The 23,851-nt window shown below is 43.7% G+C and overlaps 1 protein-coding gene across 2 annotated transcripts in view; it reads right to left on the reverse strand.

Annotated features, from left to right (window-relative positions):
* Positions 1-1,022: 1,022 nt before the first annotated feature.
* BMERB1 (bMERB domain containing 1) overlaps positions 1,023-23,851 on the reverse strand; it is a gene marked incomplete at both ends in the record, with an annotated part of 55,196 nt that continues 32,367 nt past the window's right edge. For both annotated transcript variants that reach the window (XM_084216357.1, XM_084216359.1), the window contains 5 exons: positions 1,023-1,135; positions 2,503-2,585; positions 2,996-3,110; positions 5,880-5,953; positions 20,513-20,636. In XM_084216357.1, the coding sequence (XP_084072483.1) occupies positions 1,023-1,135; positions 2,503-2,585; positions 2,996-3,110; positions 5,880-5,953; positions 20,513-20,636 (509 nt within the window). The remainder of the gene's footprint in view (positions 1,136-2,502; positions 2,586-2,995; positions 3,111-5,879; positions 5,954-20,512; positions 20,637-23,851) is intronic.

Consider the following 23,851-nt stretch of genomic DNA (forward strand, 5'->3'; position numbering starts at 1 on the left):
TCTGTATTTGTATATTTGTCTTGTGGCCAATTTGTATTGGGTGTCTTGTGTCTTCCTATGCTTTTTTTATGGATAGTTTCTATTTCTTGTGGTCACAAAATATACAATTAATACTTGTTTTAAGCATGGTTTCAATATTAGTTAAATTTTGTTTTCTGTTCTTCGCCCAGCAGTCTCTCAGTGATGTGTAATCTCCTGCTGCATGTAGCTTGCAAAAATGGACAAAAGCCTGGGTGAATATTTCTCTTACTTCTTGGGAGTTGGAGATGTAAAACAGAAGTGACACAACCTTGGACTGCATCATCAACTTGCAGATCACTGTAGCTGTGCTTTGCTAAAGCTTTGCCAGGGATTTATTTCCCCTGGTGCAAGCAATATTAATTTGACTTGAGTAACTTTGATATCATATGGGATATAAAAATCTGTAGCTACTTGCAGCATCCTTGTCACTGATCTCATTCTTTAGGAAGAATTTGAAATTAAACTCCACAGCAAAGTAGCTGAACATCACACAAGTTTGGTATTTGGTATGCAACATCAGTTATCCTACAGTTGCTTCCTCTATCCGTTGTGCTATATATAGCATTGCTACTTGTGCCTTTTGTTCTGAAAACAGCCAAAACAGGAGAATTTGGCAATTTTTGAGTGCAGTTTGTCACGGGGGGGGAAGTGTACAAAATATTCTTCTAAAGTTATAGCCCATTAAAATTGCTGTTTTCTATCATAGTGGGTTAAATGTAGCCCCTTTTCATTCACCTGTATCACGGGGTGGTTTTTGTTGACTCTACTGCTGATCTCTTCTGGTCCCTGGACAGCCACTAAATAGATTTCTTTTGTTTTTAGGCATGCGTGTAGAGTGATCCATGCAACGGTGAGGAACCTGCCATGGTCCAGTCCACAGATGGCACCTGTGCAGCTGCTCTGGCCTCCCTCAGCAGGGTGCTGCTGGTTCCCCTCACCATCCACTTCCACTCAATGGAAACACTGAAAAGACAAGCAGGCTGGGAAGCCCAGGGCTCTCTCTACATGATGTTGCACTGTGTGGCCCCACAACAATCTTTAATAATTGCCAGCCCTGCCTTGGCAATGGTGGGCTTGCTTGGAGGAGGTTCTGCCTTCTTTTCTGCTGGGCTGCCTGCAATGGTCAAAACAGGACACCATTAGAAACAAGAGCTGCTCAAACTCTTTCTTCCCACTTCTGCCTTAAAGGTGGCAAACCATTCCTGCCCTCTCTCCACCCACCCTGAATTTTTCAGCTCCTGTTTGAACAATACACTTTGGTGGTGACAGAGCTGGTTTGAAACTGCTCAGAAAGTCTTATCTCTTCAGAGAAGGGTGTTTAGAGGAGCTGAAGAATCCATACATCTTAAAGGGAGGGGAAACTTGCATCTGGTTCAAGGCAGGTGTCCCTTTCACAAAGTCATTTCATTGTTTACCACCCAACAAGGAAAGGAGCTGAAGGACAAAAGTACTGCTAGAATTTATTCTCTCATTGGCTTGGATGTTGTAATTAGGGAACAAGATAAAGGTAGGTTTTCATTTTTCAGGGTGAAAAGAATCTTTTTATCTTTAAAACTGCATTTAAAAGCAATGAGAAAGTAAACAAACAAGGGAGATGACTCATGCTCCCTGTGACTAAGGGGGTATAAATAATTAGTGATGCATCTTAAAATGTCTCTTCTCAACCTTGTACTTGAACTTCAAGGTCATTCCAGTCCATCTGGGAACTCTTGGGCAAGATCTTGATCTGTGCACAATGCCAGAATGTTTGATACCAACCTCTGCAGCTGCTGGACCTTTCTAAGAAGGGCACTGCTCTCACTTGACTCTGCCTGAGAGCTCATCTTGAGACAGGGCAAAATCAATCTGTGAACTGCCAGAGCTCCTGCTGGGGCTGTGACTGTTCTGTTGGAAAGTTGCACTAAAAGCTTCTGAGGCATCATCAAATCCACTTTGTCTCTCAGAAACCAGTGTGCTTCCATTCTGCCTATAAGTGATTTGGGTTGGGGTGGTTCAAAAGCCTATTTCTGATAGTAATCTGTAAGAAATTTGGGTCAGCTGTGGAAGTTTGCAGTTTTTTTTCTCTAGTTCCCATCTTGACTGCAATAAAACAGATGAACTTTGTTTCAGATATTCCAGCATGGACCTGAAGTGGATTTTTCCATTATTTTTGCAGAAACAGATAGGAAAATTATTAATAAAAATCGAACTGCTTAGAAAAGCAGCTTGTGGCACTGTGTATACAAATATACCTTGCATATTTAAAACACACAGAACAATTCTGAAGTGGCCATAGGTGACTGAAATTCAGTTTTAAGGGGTAATTTGCTATCTGAAGTCTACATGGCCAGCAGTTGCTGACACCCAGAGCTGTTTCTAGGTGATCTAGCTAGCTCCACCTAGCTTTTGCCAGAGGCTGCCCTGTGAAAATGCTCTTATAATCAGTTGTCTTTGGAGTTTTTCCTTTTACTCTTGTTTTTTTCTTAATGATTAGGGACTCACTGGTAGGAGACTGTGTTGCTTTGTCTATGGGTTTTAACTTGGTGCGAAGGAACTCGGCCATCTCCCTGTCTTCTTCTTTTTCCCTGGTGGAAAAAAGGAAAAGAGATGTTAGAGGAATGACAGTTTTCTTTGTAAATGGGACAGTCTTGTAGAATTCCATTTCATGTCTACTTCTTATCCCAAGATAGCAGCATAAATCCTTTTCTTTTAAATGGTAAATGCCCAGATTGTTTCTGGTAGGAAAATAAGAGACCAAAGCTCACTGTTATTCCTGAGATGACTGAATCATTAATGGGATAAAGAGCCACAGAATTAGAGTAATCTAATTTTAATGTTTTTCCTATGGAATGGAGAGGAGGCTTTTAACTTGGTAAGTTGTTTTGAAGGACCAATTCTCTCCTATTAATATTGATTTAAATTCTGTCACTTAATCTATTGTATTATTAGGCTTGTGGAATGCCACTAAATAAGTTCAGTTGCTCTTGGTTCTTACCTTAATCTCTCCACCTCTGCATCATCTACAAGAAAATCTCTTTTTTGTACCAGTCGATGAATCTTCTGAATCAGTTCATCCTCTCTTTGCTTCTCCATCTTTGTTTTTTCTTTTTCTGGTCAAAAAGAGAGAAAAGAGTGTGTTCCTTTGGGCTCTGGGGAGTGTGAGGGGGTGGTGTAGGACGTTGCAGATGTCTGAGGATCAGCTGCTGATTGAAGTCAATGGTTCTCCAGACTGAGTCACCCAACCCCAGCAAGCTGGGTCACTGCTCTCCTCTCTTGCTGCTCTGGGCTCTGATCAGCTTCATGGGCTGAAGGCTCTGTGGGCTTTGCTAAGCCTGATTTTAATTTGCAATGACTCTTCAAGACATTGCTTGGGATTTTTTTAAGAGCTTTGGCAAGAAAATAGTTCCAGATGCTTTGTTAAAATCCAATGTACAAACTCCATTTGACCTCAGGGGAAAGGAGATCACACCAAAAGGAACTATTTCTCTGTGTTTCAAGACAGCTTTGGCTGTTGAGAACAACACCTCCTTCCCTATTCTGACAAGGCAGGTCAGCTGCAAATCCCCACCAGCAGCATCAATTGTAAAATGGGGAAAAATAAATGCAAGTTTATTTTCCCTGTACTTCAAAAATCTGATTAATTAATATATGTCCTTGTTAAGTGGCCAGCCTGGAATGGCTAGGTTGTCTGTAAACAACAATTTTTGTGGCATGAAAGATGTGCCTGTTGCAAACTAAAACTCATAAATGTTCGGGATTACAGAGCTGTCGTTTCAGGCTATAAAGCAAAGGTATTTAAGAACTCTTCAAACCTTGCAAGTGCAGCAGAGATGAGAAAGCCAGAGGCAAATCCAAGCTCATGTATTTCTCTGAGAAGCTGAAAATTTTGAGCAGCTCTGAAGACACTTTGTATTAAATCAAGATTTTGGGCAGCAGAACTGCACAGCTCAGTACAGTGGGAGCTGGGGGAGGAAGAGTGAGCTCTGCAGTCTGATGCCTCTGAGCTGTGTTGTGTCTGCTGATTTAAGTTATAAGACACTTTAAATAGCTAAATTAATCAGACACTTGGAAACAGTTGTTTTCAGTACAGATTAAAAACAAGACTGCTTAGAAGTGGCTGCTTTTTCCTGCTGTGTCTGTTATGGCTAAGGAGCAAGGACTCTCCTCACTTCTGAAACAGAAGCTACTTTCTACTTCCTATCTATTCTTTTCCTAAATTGAAATGGGCTCCCTCATTATATCCTTCAGGAAACTCTACTAAATGTTCATATATGTGCCAAAATACTGCATATTCTGTGCACTAAGGACTGATTCCACATCTGCTGGAATTGGCTGAACTGTGCCCACTGAAACCAAAGAGCAGCTCTCTGTACAAATCTGTATTCTTACAGGAAAATGATGGTGGAGATGCTGTGAATGAATCCACTTCTGGAAAGTGTTTTTCTAGGTTAGGCACATGCTGTGTCAGCACAAAGTCAGTGCCAGCAGCTGCTTTGTCTTTGCAAGGACCAAGCTCTTGTGACCCTGCCTGCAGATGCTGCTGCTGGAATTCACCTCTTGGATTCTTAAATTAGCTGAGATTTGTGAAGTTCTAAGGAGAAACTGCTGTCTGTGGGTCTCTGCTTGAGGCCTTGAGACTGCAAAATCACTTCTAAAAGATAAAAAACCCCCAAACAGCAGGAACACCAAAAGGATGAAAGCTGATTAACCCTATCTGTCAGTTCACAGTACAGGAAAGCTTGCAGATCAGGAAAGTGAGGCAAGGGGCATCGTTCACAGCCACTTCCTAGGATTTATAATCCTGTCCATTTGAATGAATAATGAACCAACAGTGTTGTTATTAAAAATTTAAAATGTGACCTCTACTAACAAGTGTAAAGAAAGAAAAAGTAAGAAATATTCTAAATCTCTTTCTGTTAGGTGCAAAACGTGGCTAAGCTTTTACACAGCTAAAAGTGAGTGGTTTCAGAGTAGATCTCTTTCCTGTGTCACAAATGCCCTTCTTTCTCCTTTCTGAGGACAAAATTGTCCTTCAAAGTTGCACAATGAAATGTGAGGAGGAAAAATGAGGATAATCAAAGGATAGTCAAAACTTGGAGTTAATAGTTAAGCAGGAGCAGTTAAGCAAATTATTTCTGCAGGGTGCTGGAGGCTGTGCAGCAATATGTGGTGTGACTGGCCTGCTGCAGTTGCTGAGTGTTTTGCAGGATCTCTCTAATTTTTTTCCTTGAATAGAGTGGGGCTGTGGATCACCTAAAATGGCAAAGCTGTAGGGAAGTGGAATTCCTCACTGATGGCAGCTGGAGTTCTGAGCCAAGGACTGCAGAACTGCCCACAACTCTGTCCCTCCTTCAAACACTGAATTTGCAGAGATTTTATGGCAAAACACAAAACAGAGTTTTGGGCCTTGGTTTTTGTAGAAACCTGTTCTTCTTGATCCTAGAAGGTAGATTTAACTACAGGTGTGATAATGGATTGGTGTAGCAAGGAAAAAATCAATCACTTTCACAGTGATGGTTATAAATCCTTCTCCTCTCCCTCTTTTATCTCTGGTATCTCAGCACTTGTCTTTTTCACCTGACAATCTCTGTGCCACTTGGTTCCCTTGAGATTGCCAAGGGAGTGCAAGAAATGAGGAATGTGCTCCTTGTTTGAGTGATGTCTGCAGGGCTGCTGCCATGGGAGCAGTGAAATACAGCATGAAAAGAAATTTAGAGACAGAGATTAGAGATGGGCAAGAAAATGGGAATTAAAAATGAGGATTTGAGGAAAGAGATATGAAAGTGCACCTCGTGGGGAGGAGATTCTGGTTGTTGGGGCATGGTGGGGATGGTGTCAGGAGCACAGGTGTTATCCTAATTCTGAGAGAGAGCCATTACCTGGGATTGCTACCAAGGTCTGCAGCTCCTGCTTAAGGTTCATAATGTCTTTGCACAGCTGGATGTCATCCATCCTGCAGAAACAGAAAAAGCATGGTCAGACATGCAAAGCCCACTCTGTGCTGATGGGATTGGCCAGATCTGATCTGAGCACTTGGCCCTGGCCTTGCCTGGACCTGCCTGCCTGAAAGGGATCCTGACACTCTTGGTTCCACAGAAAGCAAAGGGAATTTAATACTAAAGGCCCCTTGAGCCCTTGGTCACTTGTCTTACTCATAGTTTGTGTGTAGGTTCATACCTGTCACTGTGGGAAATTTCAGATTTTACTTTCTTGAGCATCAGAGAACCTTCTGGAGTGGGCATCTGTCTCCATAATGGTCCTGGGAAAAGACAGGTGAGCCTTATTGCACTTACTGCAGCAAGAGATTCCAGCAGGGAAAGAGCAAGAACAGCAGAGAGCCCGGGAAGGGGCAGCAGAGGGTGACAGATTATTGGGCACAGCCAGGGCAAGGTTCATGTCCTGCCACCAGCTCTCATTGGGACCCTACCAATAATTCAGCTCTAACACCAGAGATCTGGAACCTGACATGATTTGGCATTTCTGTTTCTGAGGCTTTGTGCCTTGGCTGAGTGTCCTCCATGGTTGATGTTAAATGCTTCAAATCCTTGATGTGTGCAGAAAGTCCATCAATGTCATGACACAGAAGCTTAAAAAAAGAAAAGTAACATTAGCAGAAACTGCACCTTCAGTTCTCATTGAAACTGCTGCTTCTCCTGAGAGCTGCCACTGAATCACTGCCCTGGAAGGCAGCAGCCTTCAGCATCAGCTTCCTGGCACAGCTTTTATCCCAGTGCCTCAGCCAAGGCTCAGGTGCTGGCTCCAAGGGCAGCATCTGGGGCTTTCATTTTGAGATCACCCCCTGAAGAGCACAAAGCCCAGCCCCTGTGATTAATTGTACATTCTCAGCTTGGATCTCACCAACACTCTCCTTGCCCAGGGATGTCTGAGCTCTGCTTTCCACAATCCTGTGCCTGGGGGGGGGTGGCTGCTGCCTGAGCCCCTGGAGCAGCTGAAGTGCCATCAGAGCAGGGGCTGTCACTGTGTGTGTGTGAGAGAGGGGGAGCCCCCAAAGGACAGTGCAGCCAAATTATTGAATTAAGTGAGGAGTGGGAAAAGTAGGTGTTTGTGGCACAAATAAGACTTTAATCACACCCCAAGAGCTTTTATTCCCCGTGCTGCCTCTGCCAGGATTGCAGGTCTCTGCAGGGAGCTGTCCTTCAGCTGCTTTGCTCTTGTTAGTAAAACATGTTGATCCTTCTGTTATTTGCTGCTTGGGTTAACTCCATCTTGCCTGTTCTGCTACTTCCCCTGTGCTATGACAGCTACTCCTGCTGCCTTTTTACCCCTCTCCTCCCAAAATACAACCATGCAATACCTCTCCTAATAATGACTACTGCTGACCTCTTTTCCTTCTTTGTGTACCCCTGTCACTTCCCCTGGGATCTGCTCTTCCACTGTAAGGCTTGGTTTTGGTGGGAAGATCAGCCTGCCTGCCTCAGGACTGGAGCATGGTCCTTTGCTCTGTGTGTTTAGGACACTTGAAGGCAGAGATGTTTTTACCGATGAATATTCTGACTTAGGCTCCCCATATTATTCACTCTCATCACAAGCAAAGCCTGCTTTACTCTTGAGATCCATCACACTAAATGGTACTGGAATTACTTTTATCAATTAATCTTAAATGCTGTCCTCCCAGGAGAGTCAGTATTCAAAATGTGCTGGGATATGAGCAAGGCTCCCAGCTCCTTATCTATGCAGTGTTCACAGCTCCTTATCTATCCAGTGTTCATGCACTGTGGGTGGCATGTTGGTACATTTGACTAAGATGACCATGCCTAACAAAGATGACATTTTCTTGGCAAGAAATGTTCAATATTGAACTGCTGTAATCAAATCAGGCCACACTCTCACCAAGTAAAGAGAACAGTGAGTTTCTACAAAAGAGATCTCTGTGATAGACAGAGAGGATTTTTTTTTTTCTGAATCAGAAGATTTGGCTTCATTCTGAGAAGCTCTGAAATACACTAATTAAAATACTTTACTATATGAGTTTGGCTCCCTGCCCTTGCTAAGGAACTCCAAAAGCTAATGGCACTGCTCTTCTCTGAGGATTTTCAGGAATTTTAAATACCACAGCAGCACTTTCCAAGTGAGGAGATCATCCATGTTCAGTACTCCCCACAGTCCCTGTGCCTAACCTGGGGCAAAGGTACTGGCCATGTGGTGCAGCTTTAGTTGCACTTTTTCCCCATTATTTTGGCTGGTTTTCAGTCTGACTGCAGAGCATGTAGCTGGTACTCCACACATATTCTCAGCATCTCTTTTTCCTGAGACCTAAACTTTGTTCCTGCCTTGTAACACACAGCAGAGAAGTAAATCCGTGGCCAAAGCACTTTAGGTCTGTAATAGCTCTGTGACCACATGAATTCCAAAAATCAGAAGTCAGATGACCTCTCCAGAGTCCCAGTTCTGCAGGCTGGTGCATTGTGCTGATGGACAAAATCTGAACCTGCCATCTGCACCAATCCCCTCAGGCACATGGAACATCTTTCCTCCCATCTGTGTCAAACAGCCTTCGTGTTTCATCCACTCCACAGGGCTGATTAGGGAAAAAGTAATAAAAAAAGAGGTTAAATGATGAAAGAGAGGGCTGAAGGACATAGGGGACCATGCCAAAGCTTCACCCATCTGACTCAATGAAAGCAGGACCTGTGGTTCCTTGTAGCTATAAAGCACATCCCACCTCTGCCAGCCAATATCACTGAATGCAGGCAACAGGGGCTGCTCTGGGCAAGGGCTGCATTGCTGCCCCTGAAGGAAAGGGAAGAAGAGGAACTCCTGGAAAGGAAATCCCTTGGAAGGCTATTCAATCTGTTCTGGTACTGTGAACCTTCCTTTCTTTGCCCCTTGTGCTCTGGGTGTTGGATCTGAGACTCCAAGAGTCCCAGAAGAAGTTACTGCTGCTTCTGAAAACAAAAATAAAGAATCCCAGTGTATTTCTCATTTGGAAGCTGGATGGTCAGCAGGGCTGGACTGGGAGCATCTTGGTATTACTGTCAGACCTCTTTAGGAGGTAAAAAGTGCTTTTGGAAATCTTAAGGAAAGCAGCAATCTGCAGAATAGAGGAGAAAAAATTCTTTGGGCCCCTTAACCTACAGAAGCTCTTTCTCTTCTCTGGAAGAGAGGGTACATTCTCTTCAGCCCTGTGAAAACACTTTTCACATTGTAGAAAAAGCACCAGTGAAGCAAACAGCAGTTACAACACGGCAGTGTTCCCTCCAGAGCTGAGCTTTAAATGTCTGCCCAGGAACCCTAAACACATGAGTTATGAGTGTGATAAAACATTTCCCTGGTCAGGAGCCCAGATCCATTCCTGGAGTAGCTGCAATAGTATTGAACTGGGGGGGATTCTCAGGGTGCTTTTGTGGATTCCTGACACGCTGCCTGCACTTCTGCCCTTCTCTTTCCTGATGGCTTATGGCAGAACCCCCTCTGCATGCTTGGAGACAGCACACAAGCACATTTGAGCCTTTTCCCTCATGGTATTTCAAGCTATATCATCACAACCTACAAGCAGAATCTCAGTTTGCCAGAAAGAAACAACAAAAAACCAAACCCCATCATGAATAAACAGCGGGAGCAGAAGATTTGCTAAACATGGCACCAAATGAGAGGAAAATCAGTGGGATGGGGAGCCTGCAGTGCCCTGGCACAGTGACTCAGCCCCGTGCCATGTCTCTGTGTCCTGAGCACTGCCATTGCCATGCTCCAGGAGGTGACAGCATGAGTCACCTCTGCTGTCACCATCTGCACGGGGCCAGCAGGGCAGGCAGAGCTCTCCCATTCAGCCTCTGCAGGAAAATGGGAGGCAGGGCTTTTAAAAAAAGAGACATTCTGTACCAGACACAAAGGAATTGTTTTGTTTTGTTTTGTTTTGTTTTGTTTTGTTTTGTTTTGTTTTGTTTCAGTAGGAATTATTCTTCAACAGCTGAATTTTTCCATCTTCTTCTCAGCCAAGGAAGATATCTGATTTCCCCAGTGTTAGGCCTGGGTGCCATCTAGAGACATGCATAGGAAAAAAGGAAAAATTATAGTGGGAGCTCAGAGAAAAATCACTTAACACCCCCCTTAATGGTCAACTAAAAAAAAAAAAGATGGCCAACAAGACTGACAAATACTTCATACTTGAGTGTAAGAGCTATTAGTAACACCAACATAAGTGTCAAATATCATTTTCATTGATTTCAGGATGAGCAGAGCAGTTCAGAGTGTCTGCAGAGCTTCTGCCTTTGCTGAATGGCTTTCAAAGCTAGAAATAGATCTGTGCTCCCTCTAGCATGTCTGTAAGAGGAGGTCTGAGATTTCCTTTGTTTTCTGTTATTGGATTAAAGTGCTTGAAGTTAAAAATGGAATGTAGACCATGTTTGCTGCTTTCCTTCCCTCTCTTCCAGGAGGGTTTGCAGGCACTTAGATTATTTTTAGTTCTGTTTTAATACATTCCTGCCCCAGGAGTAAAATGCTTGTAATTGTTGGAGTTTCTGAAGATTTGATAGTGCCTGTCCAGGAGCTGGCCAGAGAATCAGGTGTCATGCAAAGTCACAGCTGACATGATTATGTAACTGAAGGTCTCCATGCAGGGATAAAAAATCATCTCCTTGGTGGTGTCTCCAGTGAGCAGGCTGAAACCAGCCAGGAGCAACCAGCAGTGATGGAGAAATTTGGGGGATTGAAGGAAAGAGATGTGTAGAAATAAAGAGAATTGCTCCAGAGATGGGGATGATGTCAAGCTGCAGATTTGAGGGACTTGAGTGGAGGCTGCCTTGGGTACTGCAGGTGCTCATGGCTGTGCCAAGGCTGTGGGGGCTCTGCAGTGGTGAAAGTGTTCTTGGGACTGCAAGAGCACTGTGAATGTACAGAGTCACTGAACTGGTAAGGTTGGAAATTGCCCCTAAGACAGTGGAGTCCAACAGTGAGCACAGCACCACGTCCCCAGGTGCCACATGCAGCTGCAGCTGCCTTCTGAGCACTGCCAGGGCTGGTGAGTGCCCCACTGCCCTGGGCAGTTCCAATGCCTCATCACCCTTCCAGTCAAAACATTTTTCCTTCTATCCAATCTAATCCTTCCCTATGCAATTTGAGTCCATTTCCTCTTGCCTTGCTCCTTGTTATGTGGGAGAAGAGACCAACCCCCACCTGATGCTCCTCTGCTACATTTGGCTCCTTTTTCTCCCTGTCAGCTTGGCTTGGTTACTTCAATCTGCTGATTATAAATCTGTGAGATCACAGGCAGCATTTAATGAGTGCAGAGCCCGTTGTTTGAGCCATTCTGGTGTGTGTCTGTCACTGATATTTTGTGACACCTGGTGCTGCTGGGCTGCAGGACACAGAGCTGGCACTGAAGGGAACAGATTGCTGGCCAGCCTCGGCAGGGCAGCTCCCAAACCTCCTGCTGAAGGAAACATGCCTGACTTTCCTTGCTGGAAGTGCTCTCTGCTGGAGGAACACTGCATGGAAGCTGCTGAACCACAGCTTTCACAGTGATGTAATTCAGCTGTTGTTTCAGAGAATTGAAGGTGGTGTTTGGAATTCCCAGTCCCAGGAGGGTCATATTTAAGGTATATTTCACATAAATTCAGAACAGTGTCTACAGAGGCTGTCTGTTTTTCATTTTCACTGGCATTGCTCAGTTCTCCTGAGCTTGGCCATCTCCTCAAGTTCTGCTATAATAAATAGTAACAAGAGGAGTTTTCCTGAAATTGCCCCACTGTGGAGGGGAATATTTCTCCATGTGGCTAAAACTGACTAAGTTAATTTGTCTAAAAACATATAGACAATAGAGAAGTCAGATTTACATTCACAAATATCACAGTATATTTGCAGCAGCATACAGAAGGTTCTATCCAAAAGCACAGAGCCTGGTTCATTTGAACTGCTCTGGTAGTTCTATTTTTGGATATTGGGCACTGGAAGGAGGAAACTCTAGGCCTGGCTGTGCATTGTCATTGTCTCCAGCAGAATCAATGATAAATTTCCTTCTTCATTTGCCTTCATGTTTGACCTTTTCTTATTTTTAAAACCAGAAAAGCAACTATTTGTTATCCCAGCTGAAAAGAATATAAAGGTTTCTGGTATAAAACGAAACACTGACAGTCCCAGGGCTTTTCAATGCCCTGGTTACTCTCCTATTTATAGCAGAAGACAAGTGAGAAGGACCAGTGACACACCCCAGGGCAAGGGGACACTTCCCTGCACAGCATCCCTGCCTGGAGCCAGCTCAGCTGCCCAAAGGGGGGCCAGGCTCTGTGAGTGCCCCCGTGCCTGGGGGGCTCAGGGCACAGCCCCCTGCACCTTCCACTCGTGCAAACCAGAGCACAGGCAGCCAAGAGCTGGGAGCTGCAGGACACTTTGGGATACAAGGTTACACCTGGAAACAGCGCTGAATTTCTGCATTAAAAATGACAAGGTCAAAGATCAAAGATCAAAGCTGCTGCTGCTTCTATTAACAGCATTTTGTGACAGCCACAACACATATTCAATGTAGGAAATGCTGCTTAAAGAAAATTCTCTATTAAAGAACTATTTTTCTAGCTATCCAACAGAGACAATAATGAAAATCATTTCTAAGACCAAATTATCTCAATTACCAAGTTTACAATTAATTAAATACTTTCCAAATGATAAGTTTCTCATTATGCACCACCAAAAAATTGCTTTTCCTTTCAGTGTATTTTAAGGCACCATTTTTTCAACCACACATCTGAAAGCATAATGTTGTGTTTTCCTCTGGGGTTGATGGTTTGCTGTCAAACAGGGTAAAGGAGATGGGGCTGCAGAGAGATCCAGCTGAACTGAGGCATTTTCCTTCCTCTGGGAGAGCTGATCTCTGTACTTTTAGCTTCAAGTGCACAGTGCAGAACTTTGCAATTCTGTCCTGAACTCTTGTTCTGGAGGCTTCCAGGCATGTGAGGAGCTGGGAGACTTGGCAGAGCTGGACCTTAGCAGGCACAGTGACATCCCTGGGGCTCCCAGACCCTTGGCAGTCCCCTGGAAATGCTGTTCCTAATGTCAGAGACCTCGAGCTTTGACCATCTGACAGCTCTGCTTACAAAACCACCTTGTGCCATTTCCCAGCTGACACTTGGGAGGCAAAGCTCAGTGTGACACAGCCATGGGGTCCCTCTTACAGCTGGCCTTGCTGGTTTTCCTCCTGGTGCCTTATCTTGTGACAATCTGACATTTCTATTTATGGAATAATAGGCATCACCACACAGCTGCCTCCTCCTCTACACCCTCCCAGGTCCATCCTATCTTCTGAGAGCAAGATACAATCAGGAAGGAAAAAAAAAAAGAGAAAGGAAATCACAATAAGTGATGCTGTATTGTTAAGGTTTCAGAAGTGTGAGGGAGAAAAGATTTATTGCTCCTTTCCATGAAAAGACAGCTCTTATCAGAAAACACTGACAACAACAGCTCTATTCATGAGCAAAACCTGGTTTTGCTGGTGTAACTTATTTACACTGCAGTAACAGCAAGGTGCAAAACTCAGAGAAAAGTACCAGATGCTGAACACAGAAGCAAACAATCCTAAGGGAATTCCTGCTTAACCTGAGATGACAGAAAACAGATAACATAAAGTACAAAGGAAAAAAGGAGCAGCAGAAGAATCAAAAGTACCCAAGAAAGCCAAAGTCAGAAGGCCTGCTTAGCAATAACGTAAGCAGTGAGTTCCCACTGCTCCTCACACCTCTGACAGCCTGTTTCATCTCCTTCCTCTCACTATCCCTCCCTCCCACCCTTCCCCTGGTGATGCTCAGCGTGGGGCTCTGTTGCCACACAAGGCATGAAGCCACAGTGAAATCAGAGTTGATGTCACATTAGTGAGACACTTTTAAGAGTGTTGAAGTATTTGGTTCAAAAAAGAATTAAAATTTGAAATGAACTAGGTTCATACAGAGACAGCAATTACTGCTGCCTTCTCTCACCTGAGAATGGAAGCCTCCATGAACACATTTTGCTGTCACTTTGCAGCATTACTTTCTGAGTTCAGCCACTTACAAGACTGTTTGTTTCATATTCCCACTTTGTGTCTACTACATTCACTGCACTCATTTTAAATTACAACATGGGATTTCTCAGTTGGTTTATTTAAGGTTGCATCACCAAGGGAATTAAGCCCTCACTTCAGCAGTTCTTGTGTGCTTTGGTGTTGTTTTCCTTTGCAGGGGTTGCATTAAGGCAGACAACCAGCAGAAATAGCTTTCTGTATTTAAAACACCAATGTGCTGTGCATACTGCAAGGGACACAGAGGTGAGACTCCTGTCTGACTCTGTGCATGTCCTGTTGTTCTTAGAAGGAATATGGACTTTCATTTTCCCCAAGAATTTGCCCTAAGTTTGTGATTCTGCCACTACACCCAGTACCCTCCAGAATGATCATCCCTGACTGTCCCACCTCAGCTGCTCCCAGCAATGGATGCATCAATACCACAGCAGGACAACTGACATCCATGGGGTTCTGCAAACCAGGAGAAGAATAAAGGTTGAAAAAGACAAGTAAAAAAAAGTAAGCCTGATTTGAAGCAAGAAAAAGAAACCAGACTAGGGATAAATGATGCACTCTGCACAGCTAATGAAGCTGTGGGACTGCAAAGTCAAGTTGCACCAAAATTTCTACACAAAAGGTCTGAGGTTTCAAGTAAACAAACACAATAGTGTAAAATGGTCTAAAATCCTGAGTAGAACTATGCAGAATTTGGATGATGTAGATGTTATGAGCACTCTGGAGAGGAGGGAGTCATCTACTAATGAGTAGTGAGAGTGTACAAAGACAGTGACCAGCTTTAGTTCTGAGCCAGTGTGGAGGTGGATTTGGCCTCTTCACAGTATTAGTTTAGAGATGTAAGAACCACACAGACATTAAGCAAATACACCACTGCCTTTATAGCATTTTTACAGATTTTTTAAAAAAATGTTTTCAGTAATTGCCTAAAGCAACCTAATAGGGCTTTATGTTTAATATCTTCAATTCCCTACACATTATAAAGCTGCCATTCAGTACCACCTCCATGGCAGAAATACCATCCCAAGACAGAGATCACAGGTGGAAGCAACTTCCACAGTTTTAGTTCAAGGTCATCCAAGAAAGCTGGCTCCAGGCTTTGCTTTCCATCTGGACAGCCAGCAGTGTCAGGCACTGGCAGATTTCCCACAGGCTGTGTTTCATAGGACAGTGGATGCTGTTCTGTAAGAATTCCATCCCTTTCCACAGGAACAGGCAGGAACTGTTGGTGAGATGATCTCACCTTCACTAATAATATTTACTGGGTCCCAGCATGTTAATGTGTTTTAAAATGCATGAACTTTGCACTACAGATGATTTTGAAGTTCAGTTTGGATCTGCTCTGTCCCACATAGAGGTCTGAGGGTTTGCTGCCTGTCTCTGTCAGCAAGCATCCTCCATTTTCACAACCATGTCTTTCCATGCCCCCAGCAACCCCAAACTGCCTCTGAAGCCAGACACATCCACAGCAGCAGCACATTAAATGTGTGACACTGCCCCAGCAGCTCCCCCAGCTTCTGGGTCTGTCATCTCCCCAGGAAAGAGGGAAATAAAGGAAGTGGGACAGGAGCATGAGAAAGGAAGAGGGAGTGTGTGTGTTCTGACGTGGTGTGTTTGCTTTCCTCAACAGCACAGACAGATTGAACGTTCACAGCTTGACCCAAAACTCTTTTTATACAGAATGTTTTCAGGAAGGAGCTGAGAGAAGCCTGAGAAGCAAAGGAGGGGGATGCTGGCAGGCTGTGAACTGATGCTTTTCTGTGCATGTTGTCTCCCTCAGATCTATATATGCTGAGCTCTCAGCTATTCCAGAAACAAACCAAGAGCTGGAGATAGCATCTGATGGCTTCAATGTATGTTTTCATTTCCTGGGCTGGCTGGAGACAGTCACAACAGCTCCTGGCATCATTTTAAGAAATTTCATAGCATCAATATCATTGAAGGGGAGATGTTACAAACAGCCACAATTCCTGCATAACCTGGACATACCCTGAGGAGATCCATGCTGGGCACCAAGCAAGGCAGGGTCCTGAGACAAAAATAGCATTTGATAATGCAATTACAGACCACATCACAGTGCATCTGCTCTGCTGTGACTGAGGATGCCTGAGCTAAAATATGATTGTGCAATATAAATTGTGGCATTACCTAATTGAGGAAGGCTTGATTTTATAATCTGGAAATTGTCTCCTTATAAACTTCAGGCAATTCTTCATAGCAAGCAGGTATTCAGCTAGAAGTGATGTGGATTTCCTGGGTATGAAGAGCACAGCTGCTTTCAGCTGCCCTCCTTTTTTTTTGTTTTCAAGGAGGAAACAAAAATAAGGAGCAAAGCAAAGGTCACATTTACAAAGGTTAATACCTGACTTGCAGTTGGCACAATGGTTTGGGAAACATCATGGCCTGTTAGTCCATTGCTTCAGCTCAGTTTGCTTTCTTTGTATTGATAAAAAGGAAAACAAGGATTATCAGAAAACTGGCCTTTTATAAAGTATGCACCACAGGATGAACTATTTCACTGTAGTATATACAGACAGATAAGAGTTCATCTGCTTTCCTTGCTTTTCAAATCAAAAAATTTCAGGGGATAGGCTAAGCTGTCACACATCTAATTTTATTGAGTTTCATGCAGCAGAATTTAAAAAAGCTGTGTTTTGCAATAAAAATTATTACAAATTTGAAAATCAGCAATGTCAGTTAGATTTTCTGTAGTGTACATTTTTGCTTCACTTCAGAGTTCCAGAAAGTCACAATGTTTAAATGCATCTTTGTGTGACAGCACTTCATCTTTGAATGCTTCAATTTTTAATTACTGAAATGAGGTCTTACATTATGTTTAGTGCACCAGCAGGGAACTTTCAAAAAAGAGTGTACAAAGGACTGCAAAGTAGTACAAAAGAGTGAAAAATCACATGTATTGAAACTGTACAGATATTTATGTTCTTCACTTAAAATTTTTTGCTGTTTCTTTTTTAAGCAGTGTAAAACCTGTTTGCACTGCTCTCACAGATGGTTTTTTCTCTGTTTGGGGGAAGTTTTTTTTTAATACAGTGATAGGCAGGCTAGAGAAACATCTGTGCTTGTCTGAGAGTGAATCCTTGGTCTGTCACTAAAAATCAGTATGTGCTGCTCTGTGGGACTGGGGACATCATTTGTGGGCCTGGTATGGAAAGGCAGGGAAATTGCAGCAAGTTCATAAAGAGATCTCCAATTTTAAAGTCATTTTGATGGGCACTAGTGCATGCACCCAGCCCGTGGGTCCCCTCCAAGCCAAGCTGCTCTGTGATTCCACAGCAGGGACTCCCTCCTGCAGAGTCTGGGCTGTGTGAGAGATGCTGCACAGAGCACAGCTGCCAGACACAGCCTCACCTCCCTGGTGAGCTCACACAGGAGCAGCTTTCCCTGCTCACACACAGAATGTGAAACATGCAAACCAACCCCATGCCCATGAGCACCCACACCTTGCTGGGTTCTTTTTCTGTTGGGGGTTTTAATGGCTGATAAGCTGATCTGGAGCAATTCTCTGCCTAATTTCCTTATTTCATGGCCACATTTGCATCTTCTTCAAGGAAAACAGTAAATTCCATCAGCAGCCTCAGAGCCTATTCCCTCCATGGATTGATCCTGACAGAGGAAGAGCTTGCTGTGGCTCCCACCAGCAGCAAGCCTGGCTTGCAGTGTTCTGTTGTCTTATTCTTGAGTGGGTATTTTTAAACACAGGCTGGGGTGTTTTTTAGCAGTGTTCTGTTGTCTTATTCTGGAGTGTGCATTTTTAAATGCAGGGAAGAGCTGTGGCACCTGCAGGTGTGTGCAAGCAGGGCTGTGTGTGCTGTGACCCCCAGGGCTGGGACACTCTGAGCACAGCTTCAGAGCCCTGCTTTCTTTCAGCACAGCTACAGCCTACTTTTCCTGCTTTAGGATCTGGCTAGATGTGAATAAAAAGATCAGACAGGCAGTGAGAAGAAAGAGCCATTACTTTAAAAAATGTAGCTGGAAATGTGAGCTGTGCCTGGATGTGCAAGTGCTACAGAATCCTTTCACTGTGCTCGTGCTTTCATAAGAACTATTAAAAAAACACCAATTTAACCCAAGAGAATTTCTATTCTGTTGCTAACAGCATGAAAGGCAAAGAAGGGAATGCAAACACACCACACAGTTTCTCTAATGCTAAGTGTGTGTTTTATCCTCCTGCTGTAATTAAAGGAAAGGCTAAAGCAGATGCAAGAGCTGCAGAGCTGTGGCTCTCATTAAAGCTGGCCTGGCCCTGGTGCTCTCAGTGTAGGTGTGGAGCTGCTCGTTAGCAGTGTTCAAAGCTGAGCCTGCTCAAACCTGGCTGAGGAGGCTCAGCTTCATCTGCCTGGCTGGAGAGGTCATTCCCAGGGGAATCCAGTCCTGTCAGGAGAAATCAGTTACTAAAATTCATGACCTACATCCAGACTTCTGGTCTTTGGATATTGGCAATTCATTACTTCAGAAATCAAATGAAAAAAAGAATATGGCTACATTTAAAGACCTCCACAATATGCCTCTGAATTAGAGTTGATGTAATTTGCTTAGTGAAACTTGGACCACTGAGGTAGCCATGCCTTGTGCTGTTCATCTCAGCAACAGGTCATTCAAATACATTTGTCATTCAAATACATTTGTCATTGAAGACAAATGTAGCCAAGCCCTTCTGTCAGTGTAAACTCCCCAGCATGAGAGGCAGTAAAGAACAGGGGCTGCTGCATTACTTGGGTATCCCTGCTCCTCTCTGGCCATTTCATTCAGTGGCATGCACAAACTGAATTTAAGTGCCTCAAGGATTAATGAACAGAGCCAGAACACTCTGCCACACTGCAGGGAGCAGCTGGGCCAGAAGCTGTGTGAATATCCCTGCAGAAGTGCTCATTAGGTGTGCTGCAGCTGAAGGAATGAGAGGCTCTGTGACTCTCCAGGGCTTAGAAAAGGCAGAAACTGGGGCCCCTCTGTCCCCTGCCTGCTCCTCCTGGAGGCTGATGCTCACAGGAGCTTTCCTGCCTGAGCCAGGGAGGGGCTGGGAGTGCCCTGGGCAGCTCCAGGCAGGGTGTGAGGATGAGATCCAGCCCAGGAGGAGAACAGCTGCACAGCAGTTCTGTTCCCTTTGCAATAAGCAAGCTCTCCCCTGCTAAATCCCTTCCTCAAACACCTGCCAGGCAGTACAGAGTAAAGAGTGTGAGCATGGGGGAAATGAAAAGAGCAGGCTGGATACCAGGGCAAACAGAACAATTGCTCTCATTCACTGGGGCAGTTTATTTCAGGGCTTTGTTTGAGATAGAAAATGTCAAGAGAAGCGCAGGGTTCAATGATGAGGCTTCTTCCAGATCAAATTTATGTACAAACCAATAACCAAGCAGTGACTTGGCTACCAGGAGCAGGAGTGACAAAACCTTTCCTGTTCACTTTATTTGTACCACAAAGGCATCACTGAAGGTCAGTGCCACTATAACCAGTCCTCACTCCAAAGGTGTCTGAGCAGTGATTCTGGGCAGAAGTCTCTGGGGTCATACTCAAAGGCAGATGTGCTGTTTGCAGATGGGTCAGGCTTCCAGCTTCTGGCAATGCAGGTCAGGGCACTAAAATTAACCTCCAGTGCAAGGGTCAAAGTACCAGTCCCCTGTACTTGAACATGAGCAGAAAGCCAGTGAGGTTTTCCAGGCTACTGAAGCTTCATTAATGCCAGGGGTCTGAGCTCAGCAGGTTTTAGAGCTACTGAAGTTCTTGGCCTGTCAGCAAAGGCATTTGTTTCTGACCTCAGATGCTCACAGGCTGAGGACACTTCAAAAAAATACACTTCTTAGGAATATGTTCTGATCTTCTAAATCAGATGATTTAGGAATATTAACCCTATTGCTTTCACCATCAGAATTGGATTAATATTCACAAACCTTCAGCGAGGCTCCTGTGCTTGACCTTTCTGGCAATTTTGAAAATCCCTCTTGGAATATTGCTATTTAATTTGATATATCAGAAAGTGTTTTGTGTTCATAACTTAATGGCTTCCATTTAACAAATGTCAAATCTTGGCTGCTATTAGTGCAGAACACAGTGAGCTCTCTGGTGACATGAGCTGTCTAAGACCACTAATGAAGCAGGAATAAAGCCTGAGCTAGGTTAGACTGTGGAAGCCTCAAATCCCCTACCTGTTGATATTTTGTTCAGATAAATATTCTTGCCACAAAGGACTGAAATCAGGTAGGAAAAGATGCTGCATAGACAGGTACTGTGCTAAAGTTTCCTTTTGTAAGTAAGAGATCCACTTTATGTATTCTGCAAATCGTGCTGAATAAAAAAGGCGCTGAATAAAAAAGCAGTAATTTCCTTTGCAACTACAAAAATCATTTCCCAACGGCATTTTGTAAGTGCTCACCTAACTGAGATGCTCTTTATCTTTCTCCCTTTTAAAATGTCAAGCAGATAAAAGTCTTCTAAATACCATTCTTTCCTATTTTGATTAATTTTGCATAGTGTTTTCCCAGAAGGATTGATACTTACATAAACCTGAGTTCTGATTCTCTTCTGACTAAGACTTCCCGAAGTCTCTGGATCTTTGCCATCTCAAGCTCAATTTCCTCAGGCATCATTGTTGTTTCAGCCATTGAAATGATGTCAAGTTGATCTGTGTGTGGAAGCAGAGAAAATGAATTAAGCCAGTCAGACTGTCTTAATGGTGTTTTTCAGGAATGTAAATTAAATCACAGAGCTACCTAACTATGGAGTAATTAATTCAAGCAGTAAAAAATACTCTAGCTGAACGCTGTGCTGACTGGTTTCTCTATTGTTTTGCTTATTACTTGCAATGTAACAGTTTAGAAGTGAAATACTCCCTAAGCCAAAGTGACAATCCTTTTGTTAGTCAGGCTCAGCCATCCCTCTGAGGAATCCCAACCCCATCCACAGCCACAACCACCATTCCTGAACTGACACCACCACAAACTGACTGCCACAAAACCCTCTCAGAGCAATTACCTGCAGCTCTGCAGAGTCCTGCCATGAATGTTCCCCACCTTTAACCCCTCTAACTCTCCCTGCTGCTCCAGCCTGGAGCCAAAGCCCAGCCCCACCAAGGATGGGTTCAGAAATGATGCAGGAGCTCCTCCTGCAAGGGGCTGAGGGGCTCTCACAAGGGCAGCAGAATGGGTGGAGGAGACAAAAAAGCATTTTGCAGGAATAACTTGGCAGCTGGTAAGGCCAGGGTGCTTCTGTGATTATTCCTCCATAATTGATGTATTACCTGTGCAACCCAGAGAGAAACAGGGCCATGGACTGTGCTCCCTGAGCATAAAGCAACCAATCTATATGAGATGGGTTTGGAGAAGGAGCTGCTTGGCCTCTGGAAAACCCCATTCCAGACTCCATTCCAGACCCTATTCCAAACCCCATTCCAAACCCCATTCCAAACCCCATTCCAAGGGTTCATCGTACTTGGCTTTCATGTTAAACAAGAATTTAGCCACTGAAAAATAGGTTGGCTGCATATCTTGGTACCCAACTGGAGAGATATTGCTGCAAAAGGGCTGTCTCAGCTGCATTGATTTGAAAAGGGGAAAATAGAGAGGTCAAAATATATTCAACATAACTATGCAGAAAGCAGCAGACAAAAAGCATCAGAAAATAAGCTGTTCAGTTAATTAAGAGGAGACAAATTCTGAAGTCCCTCATGACAGACTAAGCACAGCTGAGAAGAATTTCTTACAAAAACTTTGAGTAGGAATGAAACTAAAAAATCTCAGCAAACAGCCCCTGTATGAGCTTAGTACACAGTTCTCCCAAAATGGAGGCAAAGGAAAAACATTCTATACTATATAAACAAAATCTATTTTCCTTGTATTTAAAAATAAATATTTTTAAAAGTTATCCTTATAGTATTATCTGCAAGTTTTGACTTCCTTTCTTAATGAAGAAAGCGGGGAAACAAATAAAAAGCATCTTTTTTTTTTTTTTTTAATGATAACAGAATCTTGAGGGGAAAAAAAGTGAGATTTTGAAATGTCTGTCATGAGAGAACAGCCATGTTTCAGTAGTTGTTTTTAAACTCAAATTGCCAAACTGGTCTGTAAAGTAAGGCTGTCTTGTGTGTCTGAACACACAAATGCTGCCTGTACAAGATGGATTTCCCCATTAGAAATCATTGTGCTTGTTGGAGTATATTTAGTTGATGTGTAGCCTAAATGTCATGAGGCTCTCACAGACCCACCTCTCATTTTCACTGCTTGCCAGAAATATAAGCAGGAGATGGGAAGTTATTCTGATGCTACCATGAATTAAAGCCAGTAATACTGGTAAACAGGAATATGAACCAAAAATAAATTACACATACATATTATAAAATTAGCTCTCAAGAGCTCAGAAAACAGAAAAAAAAAGTAACTAATTTACTTGCACTCTGCAGCTCTAGCTGTAAGTGCCCTGGGGTCACTCCTTGTGCGAGGTCAGCCTCCACCCTCTGATTCCAACAATTCAGGAACAAACAAGCTTTATGCCCCAGTGATGTGCTTAAAGCAGCCCAGGAATCAGTGTGACAGGCAGGAGGCTGCTCTGACCCCTTGCAGAACAGTCAGAGATTCTCCTTCACATCCCACTCAACGCGTCCTTGAACCACAGAAAAGGGTTTTGAAAGCGACCCGAAATCATGGAGCGTTTCCAAAAGACTCAAAAATGCAAGCCAGGCAGCAGGAGTTTGAAAGTGGAGGGAAATAAACTCAGAAACCATCAGCTATGAGCTCACAGCTTGTCTGAGAGCTGGGAGAGGTGGCAGGAAGCCTGGATGAGCTCAGGTGTGAGGACACCTGGAGAGGCCAGGGCAGGACGGTCCCCCAGCCCCAGGACTCCCCAAGACACCAACCTCTGGCTCACAGCTCTCCTCCTGACAGTGTGGATCACTGGCTCACCTGGCAGCAGCTGTGCTGAAGGATAATTAATTGTTTTTCATGAAATGGTTTGAGCTCCTGGGATGTGAACCCCTGGGGAAGATTATGTTAACATTATTGAGCCTTTAAGTAAAGCTCTAACTCTGTCCCAGTGAGCAATGACACCTCCAGTGCTCTGAGACATGGTTCAGAACAGCTTCACACACAAGTCTCTTACATTTTCAAAAAAGAATGAACATTTCATTTTATTTAAAGCAGATATGCAGGAGCCAACTATTTTTTTAGCATATATTGAGCTTTATTTCTGGTAATGAGACAAAATTCATAAAGCAAAAGTGGAGACGACACTGAGATTAGTCACAGCCAGTGACAGGATTAAACTATTTTGTCTTTTCTGCAATCTCCAGGATAATTTTCAGTGACAAAGAAACAAGCAAAATGATATTACTGTATGCACAAAAAGATAGCATGAAAATAATTACTATAGGGAAATAAAATTATCAAGTTGTTACACATACTGAGAGGGACTGAAGAGGCAAACCTGAAGTTATTAATGCATAACTTTGGTTCAATTTAGACACAGACTGGTATAGTTAAACTGGCTATTAACTTAATGATCACACTCCATCCTCAGTGTGGCAGCCAGAAATAGAACAGTAGCCAGCTGTGTTTAAAAGCAACAAAAAACCAAATTGCCTATTAAGTCAATAAGTGCAAAGAAAGCTTTAAAGGAAGCCTGAATTCACAATGAGAAATGGGAGGACACCTCACTCCTGGTGTCAATAGTTTAGAGCCATTGGGAAAGGATGCTGTGATTAATTACCAGCCCAGATCCTGCTGCTGTCACTGGGGCCATGCTGGGGAGTCCCCACGGGAGGGATTCCCTGGGCTCTGCAGCCATCAGTGCTTTAATTGTCACTGTCAACCAGAGAAGGGGAGGTCTGGCAGTGACACAAAGGGCCCC

Source organism: Fringilla coelebs, assembly GCF_963513975.1.
Source record: "Fringilla coelebs genome assembly, chromosome: 16".
Lineage (NCBI taxonomy): Eukaryota > Metazoa > Chordata > Aves > Passeriformes > Fringillidae > Fringilla > Fringilla coelebs.